The sequence below is a fragment of the Phascolarctos cinereus genome, unplaced genomic scaffold (genome assembly GCF_003287225.1).
Source record: "Phascolarctos cinereus isolate Bilbo 61053 unplaced genomic scaffold, phaCin_HiC Scaffold_4;HRSCAF=312, whole genome shotgun sequence".
In the NCBI taxonomy this organism is placed as follows: domain Eukaryota; kingdom Metazoa; phylum Chordata; class Mammalia; order Diprotodontia; family Phascolarctidae; genus Phascolarctos; species Phascolarctos cinereus.
In genome coordinates, this window is record NW_027555847.1 from 512,666,343 (window position 1) to 512,678,893 (window position 12,551).

The 12,551-nt window shown below is 38.2% G+C and overlaps 1 protein-coding gene across 1 annotated transcript in view; it reads right to left on the reverse strand.

Moving 5' to 3' along the window:
* Nucleotides 1–12,551, reverse strand: part of LAMA1 (laminin subunit alpha 1) — a 198,243-nt gene that overhangs the window by 50,269 nt on the left and 135,423 nt on the right. The window contains 6 exon segments of the mRNA XM_020975006.2: nt 340–458; nt 461–493; nt 779–961; nt 4,327–4,446; nt 7,250–7,343; nt 8,806–8,941. Of these exon segments, the coding sequence (XP_020830665.1) occupies nt 340–458; nt 461–493; nt 779–961; nt 4,327–4,446; nt 7,250–7,343; nt 8,806–8,941 (685 nt within the window).

The window sequence follows — 12,551 nt, forward strand, 5'->3', positions numbered from 1 at the left end:
ATCCACTGTACTACCTACCTGTCCACTTAGAATATTATAAACAAGGGAAGAGACAGGAGTAAAGTCACATGGTAGCGTATGCAAAATAATGAAACTGGTAAATCATACTGATTCTCAGACCCACATAAACAGGTTACTGAATGAACTTTAAAAAAAAAACACAAGAACGAGGCTGCATTATAAGATTTCTGTGTGTTATAAGAGTTCTATAACCTAAAGCACAAAAGCAAGAATTCAAAGGCATGAAAGCTGAAAGTCTTAGCTTTAAATATCCTTCAAATGAAAAGGGCACAAGGCATTCTTTATCAATGAAAGCTGTTTCTGTATTTTTGTACTTACAGATGCTGCCTGCTTTCGGGCCTGACTGATCAACTCTTTAATTTCAGACAGGTTCCTGTTCAAGTTCTCCTCAAGCATTTTCAAAGGCTTCAAACGATCAAATAAAAGATTGGCTTGTGTTTCACTTCTTTTACTTTCCTTTCAACCAACACAGCTATGAAGGAAAAGAAAGGAGTGGAGAGAAATTAATTGCTCATTACTGGAATGCAAGGGACAAAATTCTGGGTAACTCTCTCAACAGCCCTTAATAAACGTGTGAAAAATTCACACAGAGTACAAAGAACTAAAGAAAGTTTATTTCCAAAGGTCTGCAGTCTACACATTCTTCTTTTCAGTATGCAGACATTTTGGATCATAGACGGAATCATGATTTTTGTGCTTGGCAACAGCAAAATTTTGCATTTGAGCACAGGTTTTCCAAAAGTGAAGCAAGACTTACTGGCCTGGGATGAGTCACTTAGAAGCTGATTGGCTTTTCTCAATGTTTCATTAACCCTGGACAATGCAGATGAAGTGTTCAGCAGCTTCTGACTGAAATCCACAATGTTGTTCATAGTGTTTGTGGCACTTTCATTAGCAGCTCTCGCCATCAATTTGATCTTTAGTCCTGTCCCCTGGGTACCTGAAATGCAAGCATACATGCACCCCCTTATAATCACACAAACTGACTGACATCTCTTGCAAGAGCAGTAAACTTAATTTCATACATGATCACAAGATGGTAATATTACTTACAAATTATGGGAGACAAGATTGGAAGTCCTGTAAGGCTTTCTTTTGCAGAAAGTTTAGGGTTTTGAAACATACTATGTTGATCTCTTTAGTAACAAATGTAATACTTTTAGTAAAAAATATCACAGAATGTGAACTTTCTTTATTGAAGGCAAATTAGTATCATTAAACTATTGAAAATAGGGTCAGCTATTTTTAATAAGTGGAGTCAGGAAGACCTGAATTCAAATCCAACCTGTGACACTTACTAGCTGTGTGACCTTGAGCAAGTCACTTAACCTCTATTTCACCTTAATCCCCTGGAGAAGGAAATAGGAAATCACTCCAGTATCTTTTGCCAAAAAAACCCCATGAACAAACATTGGCGTGCTGTAGTCCATAGGGTCACAAAGAGTTGGATATAACTGAACAATAATATTTCTCTTTGGTAATACTTTTTACTTTTTCCTGGACAAAAATGAATACTAACATCATGCTTGTAATGGAATGCTTAGCTAATAAGTAGTATGTTAGTTAATATGCTTGAGGCTTGGGTTCAAAATCATACTCTTTGGGACCCCTGGTGTCACTTTTATACAGAACTAGAAGCAATAACTATATATTATCATTCAACTCCTATTCATACTAGCTATGGGACCACAGGTAGTTCACTTCTCAGTACCCCCGACTAATTTTCTAAGAATCTAATTTGCAGGTGAGTTGCTCATCTGCATTGGTGGAGGTAGCTTCCACCATGGAGTTCTCCAATCCGAAGAATTCATGGGTCTGAATTTCCCCTGACCTATTCCAGAGGTAATAAAATTCACATTTACATAGATGATAAGATGTTAAGATCTACAAAGGACCATAACTCCATCGGTCATCATCAAAGTAACAATAAATAAGTGACATCCATATAGCACATTCTAATTTGTAACCATCTCTTTGGAGCTCTACAACAGTTCCTATGTGGTATGGAACTATGAATATTTGTTCAGTTGTTTCATCCTTGTCTAACTCTTTGTGAGCCTGTTTGGAGTTTTATTGGCAAAGATACTGAAATAGTTTGCCATTTCCTTCTCTAGCTCATTTTACAGGTAAGGAAAACTGAGGCAAACAGGGTTAAGTGACTTGCCCAGGGTCACACATCTAGTAGCTGTCTGAAGCCAGATTTGAACTCACAAAGATGAGTCTTCCTGACTCCAAGCCCAGCACTGTCCACTGTATCATCTAGCTGCCACTGTGGATATTACTGTACCCATTTTACAGATGATGAAACCAAGGCTGATTGATAAAGTGCCTAAGCACTTACCCACGGTCACAAGGCTATTAAGTGCAGGGACAAGAATAAAAACCCACCTTTCTCCTTACTCTAACTTCAGTGTCCTTTCTACTATATCAATGTGTAAATCTACTACTTCAGTCTAAATCAACCACTTCATTTTTCAGAAGAATAAACTGAAGTGTGAATAGGTCAAATGGCCTAATCATAATCACACAGCTAATATGAAACAAGAGTAGGATTCGAATCCAGGTCTGTTCTGACTTCAAATCCAGCACTAATTTCATCACTTGGATATATAACTTATCACCCTTATTTTCCACACTTTATTTTATGTTGAAAGGGATTTTTAGAGTTTCAGTTTGCTGACTGAATTATATTATACTGCAAAGACCGTGTGTTCCATACACCATATACCACTAAGACTATTGATAACAGAACAAAATAAGGAACTATTAATCATTGCAGAAAAATCAAATTCGGAGATAGTCTAAACAATCTTGACAATGAACTAGCCAATTAAAATACCATTTTACAAATAATCCTTTATCTCTTTATTATCATTTTGTCCTTTTCAAAAACCCCACTGGTTTGACAAAACTCTGTCAATTTAAAGACTTGAGTTTTACTGAGTTTCAAGCAGTAAGGCATTCTCTACCTAACGTAGGAGGTATCCAGTTAGATTAAATTGAGAAGAAAAGTTTGCATCTCAGTGGGGAAAGGGAAATTGCTAAATAAGAGAGAAAGATACAAATGGGCTCTGAATCACAGAATCATTTGCCTTACATTTTTAATGTTGTTAAAATTTTTAATTAATGTTACATTTCCAACCAACCAAGGCTAAATATGACTTAAGAACATGAAAAGTCTTTTTCAGAGTGTTTTACTGCCTCAATAAAGGTGATCATAAAACAGGAATTTTTGAAATTCACACATTTATGACAGACAACATTCTCAAGCAAACCTTTGCTAATTAAAGGAAAGAAAAAAGCATAATAGTGGGTTTTTTGTTTGTTATTGTTTGTTTGTTTTTTAACCTTTCTGATAATTTAACAAGTTTCTTATCCTTTGGGACACTTTCCTTTTGCAGCATAAAATGTTACCACATTTTAAAAACTTAATTCAACAAATGTTTATTGAGCATCTACATTGTACATATTAGAAATAAGTTCCTTGAGGGTAGTATCTGTTCCTTGTGTCCTCTGGGTTCAGCACAGTGCCCGATTATATATTATTGATTACTTGCATAAAGCAGGCTTTAGAGAAATAAACAAACAAACAAAAAAAAGAAACAAAACAAGATAGAGTGGCTGCCCTCAAGGAGCTTGCAGTCTAACATTAAAGGGAATGTCAATGGCAAATTTGGTTGTTAGAGAAAAACAGAATACCCCCACCTCCAGTCCTACTCTGACACTTCATTGAGGTACAGAATTGACCCTGAGCTCTCAAAGGCCGCGACATCATATCTTAATGTCTAGCACATCCCACTACACTGAAAAAGATTTGTGGATGGATCTTTTAATTATGGACTCCATGTCTTCCACGTGAAGACCAAGTTGGCTAAATTCAGGAGCCATGTCACCAGATAAGCCTGGCTTCCAGGTAACAATTTTTCTGGATCACAGCAGCTCACTGATTGTCTCCTAAAGTGTTGATGGATTATTAGTAGATAGAGCATAGATAGGGATGCAATCAGGAACTCCTGAAGTTTTGAAATAAGTAAAGAAACCTGAAAACTAAGCAATTTCAATGGTTACATAAAATCTATAACTTGGGTCTTTTGTATTTAAGAGTACAGATTTTAGCATCGCAGAAAATGAATGTCATCACTCCCAATTCAGATTCCTTTTACAGCAAGATACTAAATCAGTCTCTAGGCTCATTTACAACAAGGGTGCTTAATCAGGCTTCAGACAGGACTTCATTATGCTTGTCGGTAATGGCTTTGCAATGAGAAGGTTTTCATTAAATCAGGACAAATCCCTCTCACTTACCATCAGGCATCATCACTCCAAGCATCAACAGTGAATCATTAAGTTGCTTAGTAAGTTTATGAGCATGCTCCTGAAATCCGTTTATCTTTTTTTTCAGTTCACTCATTTTGGACATAACACCTATTAGGGCAACAAAAAGACATGGCTTTTATTTAAACTCTTTGCTAAACTTTCATCCAAAATTAAATGCAAGTAAAAGCTTTATTTAGTTGTTCCAAGACGGTTGTAATAAGGCTTACGACTTTTTCCCCACAAAGCTTACATATCCTGTGTTACTGGTTATGGAAATTAACCAGTGGCTCTTCTTACTGTAAATCTCTCTGACTTTGATGGCAATACCCTTCACTAGCATTGTCTCTTAAAGTCTCCTCAGAAATTTAATCAGGGCTCGATGCCTAGGTGCAAGATAGGTCATATGAGGGAGATGCAAATCACTCAGATGTTTTCCAGATTCACTAGTGTCTTCCCTGTCAAGAGAATGAGATGCTATGGATTCAGGAGCAGAGGTAAGTAAGTTCCCTCTAGTGTCGCAACTGCAGGAGCAGCTAAGGATGGAGCAAGTGAGCATAAATCTTTGGGGAAGTATTTGGACACCAAGAAGTAAGCAGATTTTTGATATAATGATAAAGTCTAGCCTGGGTGAAGAGAATATTCACGTCCCGCACTACCAGTAGTGATGGGGAAAACTACATTACTTGCCATGACAGCAAGAGAGTGTAACGTGAGAAAGGCTAGAAGGTGTGGTGCCTAGCACTTTGGTTCACTTTTCCCTGTGTTATCACTGTGGACTATGTGTTCACACATGTGTGCCTGTATGTGCATGTATGTGTCTATATAAACATATATGCACACTATGTGTCTTACGTCAGGCATTTGTCTTAAGAATCTGTGGCTTGGGTTTCTCATAGCCTTATACATGTAGAGCTAGAAGGAATTTCAGAGATCAAACTACCTCATTTTACAGATGGAGAAACTAAGGAAATGTCTCATCTGGTTACATAGCCAGTGTGTAAGGTTTCCTGATTTGGGTTCACACTCTGGATATCAGCATGAGAAGAAGGGATGATGGGAGATAGCTATGAATTCAGGTTCAGTCTAGCACAATATCTTAAATGTATCAGCTGAGCTCCCTTCTGGTTCCTGTCCCTGTAGAAGCTTCCCTTGAGGCCCAGAGGAAGGTATTACAAGGTAGATATACACTATCCTAAACCCAAATCTTATTTAAATTTCTTCTCTAATTTCCAAAAAGCTTGACTTGGGATTCTTCCTCCTGACTCATATAATCTGTTGTCCCCTCTTTCTGCTTTTGTTCCATTTTAGGATTTTTGTCATCCCTCATGCTAGCTAAAAATTGTTAATCTTGCTGGCCCTCTATCAGAAATCCTTTTTATTTCCTAGAAAAGTTTCTTAAATCCTTTCTGCTTTTCCCCCCATTTATAACAAACTATCACATTTGGATTTTAAGGGGCTGCTATAATACTAAATCACTGCCGAAATGCATTATCTTCAGATGATAGCTCTGAATTAAACATAAACAGCCATGACATTCTGTATTTCACAGGCTGTGAAATACTCTTCGTTTTTGTATAAACTGAGAGTATAGCTCCCCTCCGTTTTCTCCTTATATTCAATGCTTGCTTTATTTTTTCATGTGATGATACAAACAATTCTACATGTTTTGTCACTTTGAAAGAAAATAATTGTTATTTTCATTGTGCTGTTCGTCCACTCATAGAAGAAGACAGCAACCATGAGGTTCTATTTTGGAAAAGAGACTAGTTTAGGAGGCAGATTTGATCATGACTCATTGCCAACTTCTGGGGGAAAATGTTCTGATGGGGTTGACATTTAAAGAAGACAGGGTGATAAGTACAATCCAGGTCATGAGAATTGGTAAGCTTCTCCTGATATATGACTTGTTTTCAAATTATCTTTGAACACAAAGTAATTTTCACTTGTTAGATTTCTCAAACGAATAACACGTGAAACATATCAGCTTCCTGGATTTCATGTGACATGTATCTATCTAGGGGATCTGCTGCCCTGAGTAAAACTTTAGATATTAAAAACAATGAGAAAATGAACATTATACAATTCAGATAGGAGTGTATTGAGCATCCACTATGGGTCTAGGTTAGCATTGTGTCAGGCTCTACGGGAAATCCAAAAGAAATACCTGGAAAAGAAATACTGGAACACACATTTGTAACCTTTCTGAAGGGCTATTTTTTTTTCATCACAAACTAGTGACTTTTGTTGATTGAAAAATAACCAAATATAGTTATTGAACGTGATTAAATTTATCTAACATGTACGGAGAAATATCTTTTGGAAGTAGAATTAACAACAATAAATATTAACTGTTTCAGTTGATTTTTATAGAGTATATGGGAAAACAAATAATAACTGGGACCAATTTATTATAGTCAAAAGAGCAAGAAAACAAAGTCCCCACTTTCAATTATGATAGTCTTGGGGAGTCAATACTTATAGCCATGAAACAATAAGAGAACAGTGGAGGACAGTATACAATAAAGTACTAACCATGAATATGATTAAATGTCTAAAAGAATGACAGGTAATAAAGGCTCTAGGAGCTCAGGATGGGAAGAGCTCAATGTTTGCTATAATTATCAAGATGGATTACAGTGACTGGAAAGCAAGCTGTGAGTGCATAGTTTAACGGATACATGTGCTGTGATTTTATAAGCAGAGTTTACTTGATTTTGAACTGGAAAAAATGCGATGGAAAATGTTAGTGTTTTTCAGTTACATTTTGGAAATGGAAATGAGGGCCCTTTTAATCATCAAAAAGACATGGCCCCTTCTCTCATCAGAAGGAAGAGGAATAGCAACAGCACAGTTCTCATAGGACATCCATAGATTTGCTCATTTTTACAAGGGTCCATTTTAAGCGACTAACCTTTAGTTTTTCCATCCAGATTGTTGGCCTCCCTCAGAAGTTTGGCACCTCTCTGGAGAGCTTCTTTCCCATTAGAAACAAGGGGTTCCACGGACTGAAAACCAGAATGAAGCCAAAGTGGTTAATGCATGTGAGCAAATTCCTTGTTGGAGAAAGTAATTATATTATTAAAACAAACCTACTATTAGAAAAATGCTTTCTCTTCAGTGGCCCCATGAGGAACAAAGTACAGTATTGTTATCCTTATCTTACAATCAAGGAAACTGAGGCTCAAAAGAGGTGATATAAATGGCATGCCCAAGTTCACATAGCTTGTGAGGATAACTACCAGCCTTTTATACTAACTCAAATCTAGGTCTTGATTAGTGCAAACAATGAATCCCCTGAAGTGGTCACATTATTTGAAGTTGTATAGCATATTTCTATTGGAAGGAACTGATGATTATAGTTTACATAATATAATTCTAAATAGTTCAAATTTGAGGGGCAGCTAGGTAGCTCAGTGGATAGAGCTCCAGCCTTGGAGTCAGGAGGACCTGAGTTCAAATACAGCCTCAGACACTTGACACTAGCTGTGTGACCCTGGGCAAGTCACTTAACCCCATTGCCTAGCCAAAAAAAAAACCAGTTCAAATTTGAATAGATATGATCATTTGGAGGGGATTTGTCATTGTTGTTTAGTTGTGACCTACTCTTTGCGACCCCATTTGGGATTTTCTTGGCAAAGATACTGGAATGGTTGGCCATTACCTTCTCCAGTGCATTTTACAGATGAGGAAACTAAGGCAAACTGGATTAAGTGACTGGCCCAGGGCCACTAAGCTAGTAAGTGTGTGAGGCTGAATTTGAACTCAGGTTTCCCTGACTCCAAGGCTGGTGCTCCCTCTACTGTACCACCTACTCACACTAATTAGGACCTAGTTGTATGTCATGTTGTCAGTCTAGTTTGACAAAAGTAAGAACATAAAGGGAGGAGGTGTTTTAAAAACGCATGAAGAAAAATCAGTCATCAATAACAAAATCAGGCCATGAATAAAGCAAGATATTTGAATGTTACCTGGAGTAATAGTCATATTACAGGAAAGAAAACAGTAGATAGTATAAAAGGACTTCTTTTCTCTTTGTAGGCAGCTAGGTGGTGTAGTGGATAGAGTCTTGGATTTAAAGTCAGGATGACCTGATTTAGATATTTACTATCTCTGTGATTCTCTGCAAGTCACTTAACTGCTCACAGTCTCAATTTGCTCAATTGTAAAATGGGGATAATAATACTGCACAATAAAATGGTGTGCAAAATTTAAAGCCCTATATGAATGTTAGCTACATCATTTCTCTAATCGTTTTTTATTATTTTAATAAACATATTTTAACTATAACTAGTTAAAAATGTTTCCTAATGATATAAATGTATAGAATCTATAAGAGATAGAATGTTGCCAAGCACAAATCTGAGGTTCTCAGTCCAACCATTATGTATGTTGTGGAATGTTCCTAAAGAGAAGGTCCTAAACAGCAAAAGCTACTTGCAACCTTAAAGGCCTATGGTTCTTCCTTACCAGGTTTGTAATTTCTGCTTTCCTGAGAGCTTCTATTGCCAGTTTCTCTGCACCTTCAATCAAGCTTTGGGTGCTGGAATGGGCATGGACAGCATTTGTTGCATTGAGAGAAACATCTCTTACATCGGTAAGACCCCTGCAAAGACAACAAAATTAGAAAGTTCTTGCTACATATTAAGTAAATAAAATTAGCTCCCAAAATTTCCTCACAGAAATTATAAATAAGTGTTTCATAATTGCCAACTGGAGTAGCCTTTTCTCAATCCTCATCCTTCTTGAGCTCTCTGCAGCCTTCGCTGTCAATCACCCCCTTTTCCTAGATATTCCCTCTTCTCTAGATTTTTAAGACACAGTTCTTTCCTGGTTCTCTTACCTGTCTGACCATTCCTCAGTCTCCTTCGCTGGATCTTCATCCAGGACACTCCACTAATCATGGGTGTCCCCCAAGGCTCTGTCCTCAGCCCTCTTCTCCCTCTATGCTATTTCACTTGGTATTAAATTAGTTTCCATAGATTCAATTAGCACCTCTATGCAGATGATCCTTACGTCTCTATTTAGCTCTCACATTTCTCCAGACTTCCAGTCTCACATATTCAATCTCTTGTTGCATATCTTGAATTGGATGTCCTGTGGACATTTTAAACTCAATATCTCCCACACTTAATTATCTCATCCCTTCCAAATCCCTTCCTATTCCTAACTTCCTATTATTGTTGAGGGTACTACCATCATCCCAAACATCCAGGCTCACAAACTAAATGTCATCCTTAACTCCTCCTTTCTTTCCATATCTGATTCATTGCCATGTCCTGTAAATTGTACCTACACATCTCTTACATGTGCATGCCCCTTTCTCTCCTCTGACATTACCACCACCTTGGTGCATCCCCTGTCACGTCATTTGTGGTTCAGTCTTTTCAATCATATTCAACTTTTTGTGACCCCTTTGGGTTTTTGTTTTTGTGGCAAAGATACTGGAGTGGTTTGCCATTTCCAGCTCACTTTGCAGATGAGGAAACTGAGGCTAACAGGGTTAAGTGACTTGCCCAGGGCTCACACAGCTAATAAGTGTTAGAGGCCAGATTTGATTCTCAGGAAGATGAGTGTTCCTGACTCCAGGCTCAGCACTAACTACTGTGTCACCCAGCTACCCACCCCCCCATCACCTCATGCCTGGACTATTTTATTCTATGTGAGGCAGTTGGGGTTAAGTGACTTGCCCAGAGTCACACAGCTAGTGAATGTTATATGTTTGAGGATGAATTTGAACTCAGGTCCTCCTGACTCCAAGGCCCATGCTCTATCCACTGCGCCACCTAGCTGCTCCTACTTGGACCATTTTTAATAGTCTCCTGATTGGTCTCTGTGCTTCAAGTCTCTTTCCTCTCTAATCCGTGGTCCTTTCAGCTGCCAAAATGATTTTCCTAAATTGTAGGTCTGACCATGTCACTCCATTACTCAATAAAAAGCCAGGGCTACCTATCCTTCAGGAATAAACATAAAATCCTCTTTTTGGCTTTTAAAGTCAGTCCTTCACCACCTGGCCCCTTCCTTCCTTTCCATTCTTCTTGCACTTTACTCCCTTCCTTCACATACTCTACAATTCAATGATACTAACCTTCACCGCCTGACTCCATGCACTTACAATGGCAATCTCTTGTGCCTGGAATTCTCTCCCTCTTCATATTTTTACTTCCTGGCTTCCTTCAAGTCTCAGCTAAAATCTTACCTTCTATGAGAAATATTTTCTGACACTCCTTAATATCAGTGACTTCCCTCTGTAATTATCTCCAATTTATTCCATATATATCTTGTTCGTAGAGTCATTTACGTGCTCTCTCCTGCTCCTCTTCCCATTAAGACAATGAGTTTGAGGACAGAGACTGTTTTTGCTCTTCTGTTAGCATAATGCTTGGTAGGCTCTTAAAATTGCTTGTTGACTTGATTTTAAAGCTCCTAATATCACTTTTCAGGGCAGCTAAGTGGTGCAGTGGATAGCGCACCAGGTCCAGAGTCAGGAAGACCTGAGCTCAAATCTTGCCTCAGATACCTACAAAGTGTGTGACCCTGGCAAGTCACTTAACCCTATGTGCCTCAGTATCTTCATCTGGAAAAGGAAATGGCAAACCACTTTACCCAAAAAACCCCAAATGAAGTCATGAAGAGTCTGAAACAACTGAATAACAACATAGATTTTCAAAATAAGTTTGCTGTGTAACCGCTATCTCCTTTAAATTTTTTTTTTTTGGCTAGGCAGTGGGGTTAAGTGACTTGCCCAGGGTCACACAGCTAGTAAGCATTATATGTCTGAGGCAGGATTTGAACTCAGATCCTCCAGAATCCAGGGCTGGTGCTCTATCCACTGTACCACCTAGCTGCCTCTAAACTTTTTAAGAGTTGCCTGAGTTGTATTCCAAAGAGATCATACAAATGGGAAAAGGACTCACATGTACAAAAATATTTATAACAGCTCTTTTTGTGGTGGCAAAGAATAGGAAATTAAGGGAATGCCCATCAATCGAGGAATGGCTGAACAAGCTGTGGTATATGAATGTAATGGAATACTATTGTGCTATAAGAAATGATGAGCAGGCAGACTTCAGAAAAATCTGGAAAGACTTGTATGGACTGATGCTGAGTGAAGTGAGCAGAACCAGGAGAAGGTTGTACACAGTAACACCCATGTTGTGCAATGACTAACATTGATAGACTTTGCCCTTCTCAGCAATTCAAGGATCTAAGCCATCTCCAAAGTTCTCATGATGGCAAATGCTATCCACATCCAAAGAAAGAACTGTGGAGTGTGAATGCAGATCAAATCATACTATTTGCTATTTTTTTCTCTGGTTTTACTTTGTTTCCTCTTTCTGGTGGTTCCTCCTATTGGTTCTAATTCTTCCTTACAACATCACTAATGTGAAAATATGTTTAATATATAGCCTTTTGTGTGCCATCTTGGGGAAGGAGGGGAGAAGGAAAGGGGAGAAAAATTCAAAACTTATGGAAGTGATTGTTGATGAATCAAAATAAATTAATAAAAAGAGTTACCTGAGGGGGAAGGGCAGGAGCCTTAATTCTTATGACCCCAGCTGCTTAGCCATGACTTCTGTCTAACTTCATCCAAGGGAGTGGGGGCCTTCTGCTCTGCCACAACTCTCCCTTCTCCTGCCCAACTCTCTCGGCTCTATGAGCACCTATTTTTCATTATCTTGTTCTAGGCCTTCAGCCTACAAATGGGTAAGGAGTGAGGGGTGAGGAGAGATGCACCCTGCATAAGGTCACTGATTTTACTGTCCACTCTATGTTCTCTATCTAGCTCATACGTTTTCAAATAACTCTGCTAAGCACATGTAAAGTTGCTTCTCATTCTACAGACATGTCCTAGTTTGATAGGATTCACTTGAGATACTTTCTGCCTTATCAGTTGATATTTCAATCAGTTGGAGTTCATTTTCAGTAGGCAACATTTCATTTATGAACTTCCCGATGGGTGAATGGTACAATTTCATACCACTCTCTATCTAGAAAATGAAATCTGACAGTCGACACATCCCCTAGGCCTGCAGAGTAAATCACTTCATTTTCTTTCCAAGGTTATTGAGGCAAGTCATTCCCCCAAAATATATCAGCATTTATTACTAGCAACCACGTGGCTGGTACAGTTCAATGATTTATAGGTACAAGATGGTAATCATTTGTATTTTGAGTTCAATTTCCTTTACCATTCATACATTAAGTAATCAAGG